At 39.7% G+C, this 18,261-nt stretch overlaps 1 protein-coding gene across 1 annotated transcript; it reads right to left on the reverse strand.

The window, feature by feature from the left end:
* Positions 1 to 129: 129 nt before the first annotated feature.
* unkl (unk like zinc finger) lies at positions 130 to 17,613 on the reverse strand. The gene is made up of 14 exons (XM_086074314.1): positions 17,470 to 17,613; positions 15,410 to 15,619; positions 13,820 to 13,996; positions 11,077 to 11,210; positions 10,827 to 10,962; positions 8,418 to 8,535; positions 8,240 to 8,324; positions 7,569 to 7,723; positions 6,505 to 6,682; positions 6,327 to 6,416; positions 5,695 to 5,925; positions 4,994 to 5,178; positions 2,238 to 2,495; positions 130 to 2,160 (listed from the first exon to the last, which is right to left on the reverse strand). Exons 1-14 carry the CDS (start codon positions 17,532 to 17,534, stop codon positions 2,005 to 2,007), a joined length of 2,178 nt encoding a protein of 725 aa, XP_085930440.1. The 5' UTR covers positions 17,535 to 17,613; the 3' UTR covers positions 130 to 2,004.
* Between the last annotated feature and the right edge of the window lie 648 nt (positions 17,614 to 18,261).

An 18,261-nucleotide genomic window follows, 5' to 3' on the forward strand; every position in this document is an offset into this window, starting at 1 on the left:
AACAACAGGAAACATGAAATGTTCCATTTATGTTTCACAGTACACACATAAAAGCATTAGCTTATATATATATATATTTATAAAAAGTGTGACTAGTAAAAATAAAATTAAAAAAACCTACAAAGCAGCTTAAACAAAATGTCTACATACCCCTTTTAATAGTCCCATGTCAACAAAGTGCTTTAATTAAGAAATCTTCAGGAAGTTGGTCAGAGTAATCGCTTGACTGGTTGCATTCATATCAACTCATATTTGGGGATTTACTTAAAAAGGAACATTCAGCGCTAATACCTGAAAAACTTGACAATTTTGCAATACAAATAGTGTTTGTTTTTGTTACATAAAAGATTCCCTCTGCATAGTGTTGAATTTCACAATATGTTCTCCCAAAATACTAGTGATTTTCTTTTTGACAATTTATGTTCCTCTTTACCTAAAGGAAAAACGGATGTCTAATTTTTGCCCATTTTAAGTGTGCCGTCACCTCAGTCATTTGGCCATCTCGTGCATTGGGGTCTAATATTTTTATAGTAACCGTCAATAAAATATTCTGATCTTGCATTGAATACAAAACAGTTTGAAGAGATCTTTGTGAAATGTTTTCGGAAGTAATGACTCAAGTGCTTTTGATAACGATGGCAAAGATCTCGGACACATTGAATTCTGTCGTAAATACTCACTTTGGATTTGTTCATAAACTAACAGGTCATTTCAAGTCAAATGACAGGTGCGTTGCAAGATATTAAAATGTTGCAGACAAATACTACATACAGTGCTCCCTCACTTTTCACGGGTGTTACGTTCCACGCCCACCCGTGAGAGGTGAATTTCCGCTAAGTAGAAAACGTAAAAAAAATATATATATATTTGAATTTTTGGGGGGCGAGTTATGCTTCTACTGAGCTATAACGGGAGCCACCTTTCTAAACAATTGTTAACTTTGTAAATATAATAAGAAAAATAGCAGAATAAATAAAGAATAGTCAATCCAGGAGTGGTGGGGGTGGGGGGTTGTTAATAATTAGTGTTGTTCCGATACCATTTTTTGGCCCCCAATACCCAGTTTTGCAGTATCAGCCAATGCCGATACCTAGGGTTTTTTTTTTTCTAACATGAAAAAGCTGCTAATGCCATTGGTTCAGAGCATTCAAGGGCCAATCTTGGCTCGGCATGCAGTGAACACGTCACACATCAGTGAATGTCGTGCACAAGCAAGACACAAGATGCTGCATCCAAAGTCCTATATTAGCGTCAGAAATAATGGTATCAGCATGTTACTTGTTAGTACTTGCCGATACCACTGTTTTAATGCAGTATCGGGACCTCTCCCGATACGGGTATCGGAACAACAGTGTTAATAATCTCTGAAAAATCCGTGATGTAGCGAGGTACATTCCAAGGTAAACAACGTAATGTATGAATTTTGGACCTAAATACAAATCCATGATTTAATAAATCTGCGATAAGTGAACCGCGAAGCAGCGAGGGACCACTGTAGTACTAAGAAGAAATAGAAAAATAATTTCCAGAAGGCCAATTCCTACCTGATTTCTGCATTAAAAATCTATTTGATTGTTAATATTGTATAATATTCAAAATTCCTGATACAGTGATTTGGGGGTTTTCGGTAGCTACTAGCCATAATTAAAATACCCCAAAAATAAAATCATTAAATATTTCATTTAGTGTGCCAATACACAATATGACTTTTTGAATTAAGTTGAAATGAATGAAGTTGTCCAATCCTAGCATATTGAGATACACCTGTACATCATAGAGTGATCATAACTGAATTGAATACTTTTGCTGACTGAAGACGTTGGCCACGTAAAATGAGACAAACCTAAACATCCGAATCCCCTGTACATGATTCAAAGCTATATATATATATATTCATACGAGTCAAGCAACATTTCATTCTACATTTAACTGTGGTATGAAATATACAAAATTTGATATCTATTAGTAGTTTTCTACATGGTACCTCTCAAGTGTGAGCGTACATCACCATTTGAGTATTTTTGTTCGACAGTAGGGACATTCCGCTTTGCTGGGCGCGCAGCTCTCGCATAGAACGCAATGTTGGCACGGCTGCAGCACAATGCATCGGTCGTGCTTTTGGCAAACTACACATTTCTTGGACTGAAGCAGATATATGACCTGTTAAAGGAGAGGACACACGTGTGACTTACAGGTGGCTTACAAACGCACTTTGGTGTGTGCTGTCTTTTCCTTACCCCATCTATAAGGTCGAGGTCGTTGCGCAGCTGGTTCTTCAGCGAGTGCAGCTTGGACAGGGGCAGCTGGTCCAGCTCGCCGTAGCTGCGCAGGAGCGGCGTTCCGGGCGCCCGGCACAGAGCGTCAAAATCCCCCCGCAGGTCCTTCAGCTTGCGCTCCGCCTCATCCCGTTTCTGCTCAGCCAGCTGCCGCTCCGCCTCCGCCACCATGGCTTGTTCCTTGGCTTTATGGCCGTTTTTCTGGCACGTTTCACACGCCTATGGAAAAATTGTTCCCAAGTAAGGTAACGCATGTTTTGGCTATTTTTACAGTAAAATTCTAATACTTCAGAAATGCTGCAGTTATCCAACAGTGCATATTTTCTAGGAAAGGTGCTCCCAAATTAAATCAATCCACTCCAGCCAGGAGTCAACCAAATTACAACACAACTACAGTGTTTCCGTTGTATTCATTCAGCAGCGGCGGAGCCAACCCGCTGCTCCTTCGAGCTAGCAAAAAAAAAAAAAAAAAAAAGTGCATTTTGTGTACGCCAAGTTTCAAAGACATTATCCTTCCAGCCAAGCATCGGGGCAAATTTTGCTGTGCCAACGCGCGTTTCTGATTGGTGGGCGGGTTTCATGCTGGTTCCTGGTTTGCTGCTTTCACAAAACTGGGAGGCAGCGTCGGGCGAGTTGATTGTGGACACCTGAGCTTGCAAAAGCCGGCATCATCGCTAAACAGCCACACGGCAACGACACTGACTCCGGTTATTTACGAGGGGGAACCTGGCATGTTTGAAGGAGAAATTGCTAAGCTGTTCAATTCGGATACGGAAGATGAGGACTTTGATGGATTTGTGGATGAAGACTGGTCAAAAAAATAACGTGAGTACATTGTTAACCACACTTAACTGTTCGTCGGTATTACGAGTCCATTGTAAAATTCTTGAGTGAAATAATGGCTAAACAATAAATCACACATAATGAAACTGTTGTTTGTCTGCAATGCCAATCACCATAAAAACGTTTTGACGTGTGTATGAAGAATTATTTATGAACAACAATGAAATGTACATTTTAAATAACACAATTATGATTTTCCAATAGTGCAAGTAGCATAAAAAATGTCTTACTTTACATATAGCTTGATTCAGGTAAGAGCAAATGTCTTTTATTATTTTTCTGCAGGTGTAGATGCTAATATTTCATTATTGGGACTGTACCCAACAATTACTGTAACTGCCACATCTCAGCAAGCTACACTGTTTGTTTTTGATAAAACGCTGATTGTTGTTGTTTTTTCTTCTTCTTTTTCTTTTTAGTTCTTCATTGTCCCCCTAATTTATGAACACACTTCTGTCTACCTGTTTCTTATTATGACCTTACTCTGACCGCAATCTCCCAAAAAACGAGCTCTTAGTTAAAATAAAAACAAAGATCATGTAGCAAATTCTACTTATATTTTCAAGTATATTTCAATTTAGCTATCATTGAGTACACGCTACAAGTTGGAGTCTTCAGGAAGATTTTATTACAATTCTGAGCGAGAGTTACAAATTCCGACATAATCTGTGTACCATAAACGCATCAGTAGTTGGAGCAGAAGCTCCATGCCCAATGGAAGAGGAAAGTAGTTTTACCAGAAATTTTTGCCGCGGCGAAAGTAGATGGGAAGGATCGCGTTCTTTATGAAACTGAGGGGGACATCTTCCCCGCGTCTTCAGAACCAACTGCGCGAAAATGTCAGACTTCATCGTAGTTGCGAGGCTGATTACAACTATTGTCACTACATTTCAAGCTAGGCTAGCACGCAGCATGCTCTGTGATCATGTCGACAAGATCTATCAAATAAAGGTATTCGTTTTGCTCGAGTTTTCTGCATTCTATGACCTTGGCTTTTGTTTACTGTGAGTGAGACTACGTAAATTCAAACAGAGAGACCGCAGGTGTAGTGGCGAGCGACCTGGCAGAAAGAGAGCGCGTCCCGTAGTATGATGTCATCCAAGGATAACGTGATAATAATTTGTTTTATGTAAATTATGTTGTGGATTTTAGTTCAGAAAGGCAACAAAACTACTTTCACAAACTATTTATTTTTTTTAAATATAAAATTAAAAAATAAATGGAAAAAGGGGCACTTTGGGCACCAGTGCCAAAATGGCATTTGGTCCACAGTATCGAAAACGATAAGAAAAGCAAGCGAGCCAAGCAACAGCTGTCAAATTACTGTTGGTAGCCAGTCACTCGATGCTAATGCTAACAGTTAGCTACTAGCCACGAACACCGGGGACTTGTACCATATCGTAATTAACTTGCGGTTTCCTCACGTCCTAAATTTGCTATTTAATATACTTTCGGGGTGGCATTATGATAATGGCAGTAGAAAATATGTCATTTCAATAAAAACGTTGATAACGCAAGCCAAAATGTCAAAGGGAAGTAGTCTAGCTGGCGTTCACGCCACCATGCAGGCAGACTTCAAAGTAAAATCCCCCAAGGCTGTTGCATTGGTGTCAATGTATTATTTGGTCAGCTTTATTTTGAAGAGGAACTTACTCATGAACATACATTTGAATCTTTTTGTTTTGGTGGAAAAAGCAAGTCTTTTCAAGTGAAAGGGCTCAAGTCCGAGTGAAGTCACAAGTCATTGTTGGTCAAGTCCAAGTCGAGTTGCAAGTCTTTTAACATTTTGTCAAGTTGAGTCCTCAAATTCATGACTCGAGTCCACACCTCTGTGTAAAACACATATCGTTTTTCATCCCTTTTTGAAAGTGTACCTGTTTGACCTGATGCCAGGCCTCCTCCCACTGTTTGATCTTCCTCTTGGCCTCATCCAGTTCCCGAAAGAGACGTGAAACATCGCCACTGCCCGCCACAGATGTCAGGCTGCTGAAAACCGGAGATGGGCTCGGCGAGAAGCTGCCGCTCACAAAGTCCCAAATGCTGCTGGCGCCGTTGAAGCCTGGACCGGGTCGAAAATGGTAACACACACTTTTGAACTCTGTATTTCAATCACTACTACTATAATCCTAATGGCTACAAATATGGAAATACTTCAGTTGATATCCATGGGAAGCGGTTGATGATTCCACTCATTTCAATGCAGAAAGTTTTAAGTTAAGGCACCGACAGGAGTCAATGCCAGAATATTAAAACATTGACCAACAGTTTAAATAAATACTTTTCTAAACTGACAGGATAACGCTATTTAGCAAATATTAAAACCAAGGGAAATTCCAGTACCATCTCTTCTTGTTTTGTTTTCATTCTTTACAATAATAATCAACTTTCATCAAATTCCCTCATGTTTTCCTTTATAAAACCAATCAGACCCTTTGTGAAAAAGTAAGTTTTCTCCCAAATCCCCTTAAACCTAATTCATATTGGAGGGTTTTTGTATAAGCACTGCCCATTTAAGGTCACGCCACATCATCACAATTGGAACCGGACAAAAAGTTGTTTGTGTATTTGCACTGACCTAAGGAGTTCTGAGACGAAGACGTGGGCGTTCCCAGCAGGCCGTGCTCCTGCTTGGCCAACATGTTAGCGGTGTGGTTGTGATGTGACACTGTGCCCGACAGCAGGGACTGCGACTGCGACAGCGAGCTCAGCGGCGAGGTGGACAGCGACGAGGAGGAGTTGAAGGAGGACGAGCGCGCCAGCGAGCCAGGAATGTTGACCGGGGCCGAGCCGCCGAGCATTCTTTGACCTGAGGCGGCGCGATATGATAAAGAGGCGACTTTGCAGACAAAATATATTGTGGATGAATTGGCGTTAGCTAGCCCAAGACATGACATGGGCGACGATTGTGGCCACAAAAGAGTATTATTGTGTACACAAAATACAAATGAATTATTTTCAGATTCCGATGAACAACTTGGATGTCTGGGTAAAAAAAATGGAGTGCATATTTGCTTGAATCTGCAATATGCACTGTCATTCAGGTCTTACTTTCCGTTGGGAGAGCTTCGAGTCTTTAGACATCCATCAATCTACCGGTACTTTGCATTTTGTTTGCGCCTTTTTTTTGTTATATTGTGGCTAATTAATTACCCACCCATGACATGTCTGGAGCTGGCTCCATACATTTTTTAATTTCCTTATCCGTACTTTCCAGTCCAACATGGTTGTCTTGTTCTTCTAGCTCCTTATCAAGCGACGCAACGTTGATGTCACTAAAGTGGAGGTCCAGAGCGGAACCTGAGTGGGTGAAAAGTAAAAAAAAAGTTCGAAGGCTTTCCAATTAAAAACAAACAAATCAAAAAGCGAATGTTCGATATCCTCATACCTATGACCGACTCCACCGTGTTGCTCCCGGGATAAAATGGTGTGGCTTTTGCATTCATGGTGGACAAGGTGGTCGGGGAGGAGCTGTCCGAGCCAATGCTGGAAGCCAAGCTGGATGTTATGCTGGAGGTGAAGCTTGATGCCAGGGGGTTCACTGCGCAGAACACGCTGTTTTGTGTCTGAAAAGCGGGCACACACAGCGTGTGTGTTACATTCCAAGCATTTAATCTTCTTGTACACACCACTAGACACTTCATTTTGGATACACGCGTTCACTGTACCTTCTGCCATCTAGTGGATAAGCATGTCATTGCGCTGCCTATTACAGAATTACTGTTGTCACAATACCAAAATTTTGACTTTGATGCTATACCTGCTTAAAATACCTCGATACCGGTACTGAAACAGTAACTCGACAAAAATCTAAAACATCAGCAAAAGCAGCAAAATTATTATTATTTTTTGATAGATGAACAAAGATACATTATTTGTAGTTTAGATACATATTTTTCCTGCCAATTGGGTAAAATTGGATAATTTCCTGCAGTACATGTGATTTTCCTTCAAGAAACACTACTGGTCGGAAATCATTTAATCAAATAAGACAAGCATTTCTCAATATAGAGATGGTACCATTTCACCTGTGGAAAAAAAAACTGCTCGTATTTCACAACTGAAAAGACTAGCATTGTTTTTTTTTCCACAGGTGAAATGGTAGTGCCTATTTAAGAAGTGTTGTTTATTTGTTCCCGCTTAAAGCAATTAATTAAGGCGTTTATTTGGGGTGCGGACATTATATTGAAAAAAAATACGGCAATCGATCAATGTTTTTTCCCTACAATCTAAATAACATTGATTCCTTAGAAATAGCTGCTCTCCCAGTGCGGTTATACGCAATGCAAAACTACAGCAATAATAAACATTGCAAATGAATACCTCTCTCGCTGTGGCAATCAAAGTAACTTAATTGTAATGGTGTGGAAATGTATGGCACCATACTGAGAAATAATCTCAAACAGCAAGTACTCATTGCCATTGGCCCATGTATATCTAGTATATACATACACTCGCCACTTGTCCGTTGCTGATGCTGGAGCCACAGGCCGTCGTCCACTCGCCGATTGGACACTCGGAATACTGCTGAGAGCCCGGCTGGGAATGTGAGCTGGAATGTATAGCCGATAGCAGCGAGCTCATTGTGTCCTCGGTGGAGGGGATTCCTGAGGGGGAGACATGACACATATTACAATACAACACAGACAAATACTGTATTATAAAATATGGTTCCAATAAAGAGCTAAATGTACTGCCATTTAGACAATTTGTGTGTGTGTGTGTGACAAAATGACATCACAGTGCATTTATACAAATAAGGGCTTCTTTGGTTTGGTCTGTTCAGTTAACGCAAAATGTAGAAAGGGGAATTCCATTTAACTGGTGGGGGTGAATCTTGGCAAAACTGCTGACACAAGGATTTTTTGGGGGGGGGGGGACATCTTGATCATAACGCCTCATCCTCTATGAAAAAGGACGTTGCTCACAGACTCACAAGGACAAACCAACGCAAATGCGGTGTGCAACCATTGTTTGTTATTTGTTTTGTTAGTTTGACCTTGACTGAGGTCCGTGCTCTACTTAGTGCCATTCCCGTAACTATTTATTCAACCTTTTATGACAGTTTGTGTAAATGTGTCTCCTTTTATTACTTGTTTGTAACAGCGTCTTGAATGACTCACTTTCTACGTGTGCAAAGGCACAAAAGGGCCCCCGGGGACAGTAGCCGGTTTGCCGCATGTCGTTGCACTTGGTGGATTTGTAGATCTGGGAGTGGGTGGGGAAAAAAAGATGCAAAGTTAGATAATACTAACGTCAGACTTGCGTGTTGCGTTGATAAAGGATAAACTTGCTAGTCACCTCGGGGTGAAACTGCTGCTCCGTGCGTGAGTGACAATACTGGCAAGCGTCGCCGCTTTCGCACTTGGAGGGTTCGCCCCATTCGTCGCCGTGTTTCACGCTGGGACACGGAGTGGACCTGTTACAATAGAAAACATTTGCCTTTAACATCTATGTGCATCTCAATACATTAGCTCATTCACTGCCATTGACGGTTATAAACGTCCAAAATTCATTTCAACTATTTCTATTAGTTTAACTTTTTTTTCTCCACTTTTGTTAACAAGAGTATGAAAAGCTAGAATAAAAAAATATTTTATTTTATTTTAAAGAAAAGAGAACAAAAAATTAGGGGCGTTAGGCGATTAAAATTTATAATTGTAATTAATCGAATGATTTCAATAGTTAACTCACGATTAATCACAAATTGTATATCTGTTCTAAATGTACAATAATTTTCTTCTAGGTTTTCATACTCTTGTTAACAAAAGTGAGAAAAAAAAGTTAAGCTAATAGAAATAGTTCCAATGAATTGTTGTCTATAGCCGTCAATGGCAGTGAATGAGTTAGAATAATATCATGGAAAACTCATTTTAGTAATTAAAGTCAAAAATGAAACTCATAAATGAACCACACAGTGACATGTAATCATTTCTACCACCAATATAGCTTACTGCCAAAGAAAACTTACTCATTTTAACTTCAAGAATTTTGATTATTACAGTAGCTACATAAGGTACAATCAAAATGTGGCAGCATGGTTGTTAGCGCCCTAGTCGATGACCCCGGGATCAACTCTTTGGCTTCCTCCCACATTCTCAAAAACATGTTTTTTAGATTCATTGATGACTCTAAATTGTCCACAGGTGTGTTTGTCTGCATCAGCGGTGTTCAAACTCGGTCCTCGAGAGCCGGAGTCCTGCAGGTTTTGGATGTTTGTCTTCTCCAACACACTTGAGGCTCATCAGCAAGCTCTGCATAAGCCTGATAACGATCCTGTTCATCGGAACAGGTGCGTTGGAGCAGGGAAACATCCAAAACCTGCAAGACTCCGGACCTCGGGGACTGAGTTTGGACACCACTGGTCTACATGATCACTGTGTCCAAATGTAGTCATTTTCATTTTTTTCTCTCACAAATCAATACTGGTAAGTCCCTGCCTTGTCTGTTATTTTAACAAACTATTAACCAATCTAAAGTGTTAAAAATATATTTGATTATCTCACACTATAGGACACTTAAACTGTCATTTACCTTTACTTTGGACATTAAGTTGCCTGAAGAAAAAAAAAAAGAAACTTTTAGTTTCTATATTTTTTTAGACAATAATGAGTGACCATACATTTGACGGTGCCAATTTGTTAGAAATCGCTAGACGGAATACTTTGTTGCAGGAGGAAGCCTGTCAACCGTGGACAGAGATAAATATGTGTGCCCATTTCATTGCCATGACTCAGGGGTGGGCAAGATAACGATATTAAATTGTGTGACGAAATGCAGGGTTCGTGATCTGTCATTTCTGTGGAATCGTCTGATCGCGACGAAGGACAGCGATGTATCTGCTGCCCCTCAGTCACTGTCTCCGGAGTACGTGACCTATGCCGGCCAATCAGTGGTCAACTGTAGCGCGCGCACACTACGCCCCCGCCCCCGCGTTTTCCCCTCATCGTCTATAATATGGAACCACACACACCCACCCACAATGGTTGCTCCAAAATTGTGATCTTTACTTATACTTACCCACCAGCAGCAGTTTTTTCAGCTTTGTTTACGTGCTGCTTTTTTTTATTAACAGACAAATTGTGTGCAACTTTTATTAGGCTACTTGAAAACAGAAATGTGACTTTTGTTATTCTTTTAACTTTACGGCTTTATAATTGATATTTTTCTTTACAAAAGGTGATCATTTTCACAAATAAGTGCATTTATTCAATACATCTCTTATTTCATGTTTAATTAAATTTCTTATTGATAAAATATTGTGATAAATGGAAATGGAGACTTTCGTAATTAAAAAAACGTGATCATCTATTATTGCAAGATCGCCCAACCCTATCATGACTCCTTTTTTAAAAATTTTATTGCATCACTCACAGCCTTTAGAGACCTTGCGAAACCGATTTTGCGGAAGGTGATGTAACCACAGTCGTTAACCTTTAAGTACTAAAGCCTTTTCTTTTGTGCTTGGTGGACTGCAGGCTGAGGGCCACTGCTGTGATGAGAATGTCCATATGATTCTAATGAAACATTTTTTAGCAATTGAATATGATTTTGGGGAGGTGTTGTGTTGATGTTGGTGTGTAAAAGTCTCTGAGAGCAATCAACATAACATACAATACAAACTTGACCACGGTAATTTGGGAATGGTGTTTTTGTTCTTTTTCTGTTTAGGTTGAGTTTTTAGTCGTTTTTCTTTTAGTCATTGCTCACCTGTACTTGTACTTCCGTGGATTGCGTCTGCGGTCTCGACTGTTGTGGTAGTGGGGACAAGCGTATCCCTGTCTGCATAATCTGGGTAGCTTGGTGCACTGCTCCGTTTTGTAGTTTGCTAAGACAAAGTTGGTGTCTGAGAAAAAAAAAAAGAAAAGAAGTGAAAAAGCATGGCAATCTCATCTTCTCACGTTCTCATCAAAGAGCATTTCCAAGGTAACAGTGCTTGAAATGAACTGGTGTCTTTCACCTTGCCACCGAGGGTCCTCCGCCAGGGTCTTCTCGATCATGGCTTGGCTGGCTAACACGCCGGGCTGCAGGTCGGGAATACCTTCGCCGGAGCCCAGCTGTCCGTTCTGGAGCGCCTCTTGTGCTTGGATTTCTCTGTTGTCACATTTCATTATTATTTTTTACATGATTACGCCTGATTTAGGACACTATGAACACCCATCTGCTTAAAAATAATGAGCAAAGAATTTTTATTTTTATTTTGACCCAATCCCTGTTTAAAAAATGTGATTGCCCAAATGTGAAATACACCTCTTTGTACACTTAAGTGCCACAACCTACAAGTGTACATTTTGTTTAGAGAATCACCTAAATATATCAAGCCAGACATTTTTGTTATGCGTTCTAATATACAAGTAATAAAAATCACAACGTAATCTGAATTATGCATGAATGACATTGACTCAACTTAACATTCATTGTTTTCATGTCAGCTTCCACACAATAGGAGGATCCTGTGTGACGTATTGTTTATGTTTGGTGCGTTGCATCACGGGAAACCGTGTGGCAAGAAACAACGTGTTTTACATGGAGTCCGATGGTTTTGCACATTTGGAGGAGGATAAAGAGAAGCAGATGGTTCATTCTTGTTGTGCCATCAATTGTACGGCCCGTCAGGGGCCTGATAAAAAGTTGTGTTTTTTTTTTTAAATCGCTTTCCCGAAAGGGGCCGCGAAAAATAAAAGAACTTGACGCTCAAAGCCTGGATTTCGACTGATGCGGACGGGTTTGTGAGGCTCACTTTATTGCCAGTAAGTACTTGTCACTATATATGTTATTTGGAGAGGATTTAAAGAAATAATAAATTGAGTTTGCGCATCATAAAATCCGCTGAGTCATATTGTTTTGCGGTCTTATTCAGGTGTTCCAAAGCGCGATCGACAACCACCCTGACTTGTTCCTCGTCTTGAAATGGGCTATCCTGCTGGATTTCACTTTCCTTTCTTTTCTTTGATCCTTCCTCGGGTCTCCTGACAACCTCACGACGCTAGCTGGATTCTGAAGTATTCGGTTTAGGTGAACGGTATGGGATTTTTAATAGGTTTTAGGTGAACTAATGAGTACACACTCACATGCACGCACACATGTACACACGCACAAAATAAAAATTAATAATGAAAAATATATATACATATATTAAAAAAAAGAGAGCAATGATGATGACATGTCAAATCGGTAAAATTACCGAATGAACAATACTGAGCTCCCGGAAAAAAAGAGAGAAAAAAAGAAAAGAAAAAAAATGGGCTTTCCTGGATCGGTAAATGAGAAGGCTAAGGAAAAAGCCGTCCAGCGTTACGAATGTAGGATCAAAAGGCAACGAGTATCAGAATTGTGTTTGTGTGCCTAGTTTTTCACTTGAGTGTCCACATATTGTTTATCTTATCCGAAATAAAATATTGCATTCTGCATCTGTGTTTTGATACCTGCCGACCTCACTTGTTGTTAAGTCCTATCCTGACAGCTGCATTAAAGGTGCTACAATGCTAGTATGCTAATGCTACGTAACATGACTGCATGTTTGTCCAAGACTGGATTTGAAAAGAAGAATTGTGTAAGCTGTGATATTTAGTTGTTAACTAGAGACCAGATGCCATTGCAATTCTCACATCACAAGACAAGTGTCGCTGTACTAAAGAACACTGCAATGAAAAATAATTACCCAGCTTTGCACAGGACTTTGTATTAAGTAAAAGTAAATGTCCCCAAAGCAGATGTGTGGCCAGGAAACAGGTGAGTCGGACCAAATTTTGTCATTATCCCACATCTCATACGGGCCTTCAATAGTTTCAGTTTTGTCGCCAACACATACATTAAGCTTCTCCGTAAACCTCCCCCGCCCTTCGGCCATTAAAGTGCTTAACTAGCGGCGATTTCGCCCCCGCTAACTTTCTTCGTATGGCCATGTTTTCTGCCACTCAACCATCGCGCATGCGCTAAAAAAATGTCAACAAAGGATCATTTTTATGGTGTTGATTCCGCAAACAGTAAGAGCTATCTTGATTTTTATGACATGATTTTTTTCCTCGCAATGATGTTTTTGTAAACAGAGTGAATCTTAAAAGCCAAACCAGTGGATTAAACCTAGTAAAGCAAAACAAGTGTTATGTCATTGCAAAATTGTATAGAATAATTTTAGATACCGATATTTATAAATAAAATAAAGAATAATAAACAGTAGTAAACAATTCAAAACAATTATATAAAAACGTCAATAGGATTAATTAAAAAAGTATTTTAAAAAATGTTACGTCTAAAAACAACTATGTAAGTTAAAAAAAGAACGAGAAATCTAAACCAATTATTCTAAAAAGTGGAAAAGAATAGAGAACAAGTAAAACACTTTTTTTTTCAATTCGAAAGTCAACACAATTATTCAATAGTCAAAAAATAAATAAATAAAAAGTACAAAGAAAAAAAATCAAGTCTAAAAAGGTCAAGTTACTGTAAGTATAAGAGAATACTCTATAATAAAACTAAACTAAAGGACTTGAAAGTCTACATAAAAATAATTTTGAAAAGTATAACCAATTATTTAAAAGCCACAAAGAATAATATTGAAAAATAAAGTTTTTTAAAAAAGCACAAAAATATGCTGAAAAATATATAAACTTACACATTATACTTAAGTCTAAAATGTTAACTCTAAAATGTATTAAAAAGTTGTAAAGAACTAAAAAGTTATTTTCTGGTTTTGACATCACCTGATATCATAGACGGGGGGTCTGAGATCGTGTGGGCCGTGGGCAAATGCACAGTGGGGGCCGTTCTTCACGCAGTGCCCCCGGGCGTCCGTCTCGTGGATGCACGTGCCTGTCTTGTAATAACGGAGGTGGTACTTGCGCTCTGTGTCGCCCGTGGTCCGATGCAAATAAGGACAACTGACAGAGGTGGGGACAAAACATGTTGTTTTTCTCAGACAAAATGATAAAAAGGAAAAAAAATAGCAAAATGCAACCCAAAAAAACGTAGTTCACTGTCAGGCCAAATTACAAATATATTGCATTATTAACTTCTTGCGAGCACCGACTTCACCATCTAACTCGAGTAGCAACAGTTGCTATGGCAACAGGTACGGTCATATAAAAATAGCTCCCATTGTCAGCGGCGGCGTAGTGATGGCAGGAGCTTGTCCCCCATGACCCCCCCCCCCCCCAATTGTGTTTTCCAAACAAATAGACTGTACACATTAAGTTTCACTCCTGCATTGAATCACTGGTGAACAAATTACTTAATGGATGGCTGCATGAATGAATGATTGCTGACAAAGGTGTGAGCAAAAGGTTAAGAAATTATACCATTGTCAAATAATGGGGGGAAATGACAAACTCTTGTTCCACTGATAACCAAAAAGGAAAGCCCAGTGGGCCGCCAGGCTAATAAAACGCTGGGGGTTAAGCCTGTACTTGTAAATAAATCCCTGTAACCATTACAACTTTATTCTCATACTATCTTTAGCTAGTTTTGTATTCCAACGTTATTCTATAAATAATAGCTTTTGTTGAAAAACTTGATTTTCTTAATAAAAAAAAAATTGCCTGATATGATTACAACTTCATTATCTAAATATCACGACTTAATTAAGGGGTCATTCCACCTCAGATCACCCAGAAAAACAGCATTTTAAAAACCCACTTCTTCAAATTTCAGTGAAATTTGGTTTGCACTAGTGCTGGGCAATAAATCGAAGTCATTCAATATATCGTCATTTTAAAAATCGAATCGTTGAAAATTTGCTAAATTGCGAAATCAAATTTTGTCTTTTGGATTATTAAAAGCTGTTATTCTTATGTTCTGTTACATTCAAATGGTTTTCTAAATCTTAATTTTGTGGCAGAATGCTGGATGGGTGGTTTACTAGACATATTTACAATTGCTACCAACTACTTAATTGTGGCATTTAAGAAAAAACTATGAATGTTAAGTTTATGTTAAAACTAATTTAGAATCAGTATACGTTATTGTTGACTGAACATTTTGCACAGGAATTATTTTTGAATAAATGAAACCTTTAAATAAATGTTTGTTTGTTTTTTTAAGATTAAAATCGATTAAAATTGTAATTGTTCTGAAAGTCTGTAAAAATCGAGATTTTATTTTTGGTCATATCGCCCAGCCCTAGTTTGCACCATAGAATGCCTTGCTGACCCAGAGTGCCCACCACCACGCACCATTAAAGCAAATCCTGAAATTCTGACCAGGCGCATCCACGTAAACAAAGCTTCTCAGCAGCAAAGGCATGTTTAAAGCATCCCCGGCATTCAAACCAGTGTCTCAAGTAACCCCCGACTTACTCGTCTCCATCGGGGCAGATGCCTGTGGTCTCGTCGTATTTGGTGCAATAGACGTCTGGGCTATAGTTGAAGGTGCCGTCCCTCCGACGGATGGGTCTCCTCCGCCTCTGGTTGAGAAAGTGCCAGTGGAAACACGTAAACGGTCTGTGCTGCGTGCACTTGTGCTGCAGGAACAGCGGGCACTGCTCGGTCCTGAACTCCTTCAAGTAGCTGGAAGGGTAGAAACCACAAGCCAGGTAATGCAAGATTAACAAATTGGCATGGAAAAAACAACAATGATCTCTAACCAGGTGTGGCTTGAGTTTTCCAAACTTTGTTTGCGACATACAGTGACAGGAAGGTACAGCCCAGAAGGTACAAAAAAAAAACGTGAATCCACCGGTTGCTAATGCTATTCATACAACAAATGTTTCATGGCTTCCTACAACTGTATCAGCTTTTGTGTTCAAATATACAGGGCCACATTTGTGAGTAAATTGTAGAGATGTCACAATCCGATCACGTGATTGGAAATCGGATCCTATCAAGTGATTTTCAGCTGATCTGGTACCGGGCGAAAAATACATTTACATATATAACAATAATAGCTTTATTATTATTATTATTAATGTTGCTGATTGTCTACGATATTTACATTTAAAAAATAAATGTGGGCTCTGCTGCATATCTAATCAAGCACGTTCTCATTAGGTCATCCACCAGGAGGCGAACGCATGATTGACGTGACGCGTCATTACGCTGCCCAAGTAACAAGTGAGCCCCCTGCAGAGGGAACCAGAAGTCTCTCGGTGGATATTATATTATTTGTCAAGTACATTTATCAACAGAGTAGCCCTGGAACATTCTTGCTCAGCTTATCTGTGAAATTCCAAAAATAAACCAGTAAATGGCAGTTTCGGGGAAAAATGCCAGCACGTTGGGAGTCAGTTAAGTTAAGGCATCACTTGTCACGATCGGGAGAAAAGATGGCACATGTAAGTGTTACATAGTGAACATGTAAAAAAAAAAAAAAAGCCACTGTAAGTAAAAGTCAAGCCAAGTGGTGAGAGTAAGCGACACCCATGGCATGCTTCTTAGTTGTGTATCTGTAAATATATTATGGCCAGCAAAAAGACTCATTCTCTTTTTTTTTTGTCTCACAAGTGTCAAAGTTACTCTTCTGTTTGAAATGTTTGTCACAAAAAATAACTGGTTTTCTTCACTTTGTGGTCAGTAACTGGCATTTTTTGTGTGAAACCAACCCATATTCTACATAAAGAACAGGAAAGGCCATAAACAAAGTTTTTGAAAGAGAGTCTAAATTATTTTTGGTAGGTTGTCACGCAACACAATATTCTCATGTGTCTCAAAAGAGCATTCAAATAACATAAAAATGAACTGTGCTTTGAAAACGGCTTTAAAAAAAAAGAGAGCTAGAGTTCAAGGCCATAAAGGCTTTAATGTCTTGAAGACATAATCAAAGAGTTTCATGGACAAGGTATATTCAGTCATAGTCATACGTATTCGACACTTTTGTTTAGTGGTGTGCCGTGACCGTTTTCTAATGTAAAAGGCGTGCGTGTCTTGGTTTTCAAAGTCTGCTTTTTTAAAGTCGAGCCCTCGCTGTATTTTGGGTTACTGGCGCCAGCCCGCTATTCACGTAGAAGAGTGCGCGCGCATTCCAACGCAAGCCTTGTGGGAATTCCTTGAGCGTACGTCAATTAAAGTACGTAGCGAGAAGAGGCAGAGCGAGGGGAACACAAAAATAAAGGCCGAGCTGTTGACAAGCAGACGTGCTAGCGGGTCCTGGCTAAACCACGATAAGCTGGCAAAGTTGACGGTGCGAGAAAGCACCTGGAAGGAGCGTTTTTAAACTATCCCGCCAAGGACCGCCATGTCAATAAACATTAAAGAGCTGTCGTCTCAAGCCTGTTTTTTCGGGGGCAGTCACAAAGCCCTGAGAAAGCAACACTCGTAAACGCACGCACGCACACAAGCAAAGAGTTGGAACAAAGCGACAACGACGCACACGTCCTGCGAGTTGCACAGCACACACGCGCGTCGTGCAGTAATGTACTCACGTATAGTGGGTAGGTTTCTCGGTTTGAGGAGACGCATTGGCCGCCGTTTTCGAAACCGACGGCATTTTCAGTCAAAACAATCAAGTGCGCATGCGCGTTGATCTGTTGCTCCACCATGGCGCATGCACTTCCCCAACGTAGCGCGCTACCCAGTGGTGAGCAGACGATAGACATCCGCTGCAAACGCTGCCAAAGAAAAACTACACATTTTCATCCCTCCATTTTCTTAACCGCTTATTCCTCACAAGGATCGTATGGAGCCACAACACTGACAATAAGATTTGGTATTGGAAAAAAAATCATTGTGGAAAAAGCTGCATTGACATTGAAACAAGTATTGGCATTGGAAAAAGTTGTATTGAAAAATAAAATACAGACATTAAAAAAACAACACTATTTTCTTTAGGCATATTTATTGTATTATGATGTCGTTTTTTAAAAACATTTTTATTACACTCTTTTTTTTTCGAGTGTCACAAGTTTTCAGTTTCAACTGATTGGCAGTGTTTTAACGCGGGGGCGGGGTTAAGGGCGGGCTTTGAACGCGAGAACGCCTTCTAGCTTTTCAGGAAAGGAGAGCGGAGAGCGCGCCCTCTGTTGGGTAAAGGCAATACTCATGGATACAAGTTCACCAGAAACTCCTTAACCGCCTGTAAATCTATGTTGTTGTTTTTTTTACATATAACCTCGTGACGTCAGTGTTAATGTTTCTGTAGTAAACCAGTTAGCACGTTAGCTAAATAAGCATGACATGATGCATAAAGTAATTTCAAACATGGTGGTTTTAACACA

This window comes from Leptonotus elevatus, chromosome 1 (assembly GCF_054856555.1).
Source record: "Leptonotus elevatus isolate MCC_2025b chromosome 1, RoL_Lele_1.0, whole genome shotgun sequence".
NCBI classification, from domain to species: domain Eukaryota; kingdom Metazoa; phylum Chordata; class Actinopteri; order Syngnathiformes; family Syngnathidae; genus Leptonotus; species Leptonotus elevatus.

Bases quoted from the DNA above. Each gene is read 5' to 3' on its own strand.
- unkl (XM_086074314.1), bottom strand. From the start codon at position 17,534: ATGCCGTCGGTTTCGAAAACGGCGGCCAATGCGTCTCCTCAAACCGAG. The intron at 6,683-7,568 runs GTATGTATATAC...CCCGCTTTTCAG, and splicing joins GCAACGGACAAGTGGCGAGT to ACACAAAACAGCGTGTTCTG. The intron at 2,496-4,993 runs GTACACTTTCAA...ATTTTTCCATAG, and splicing joins CCTGGCATCAGGTCAAACAG to GCGTGTGAAACGTGCCAGAA.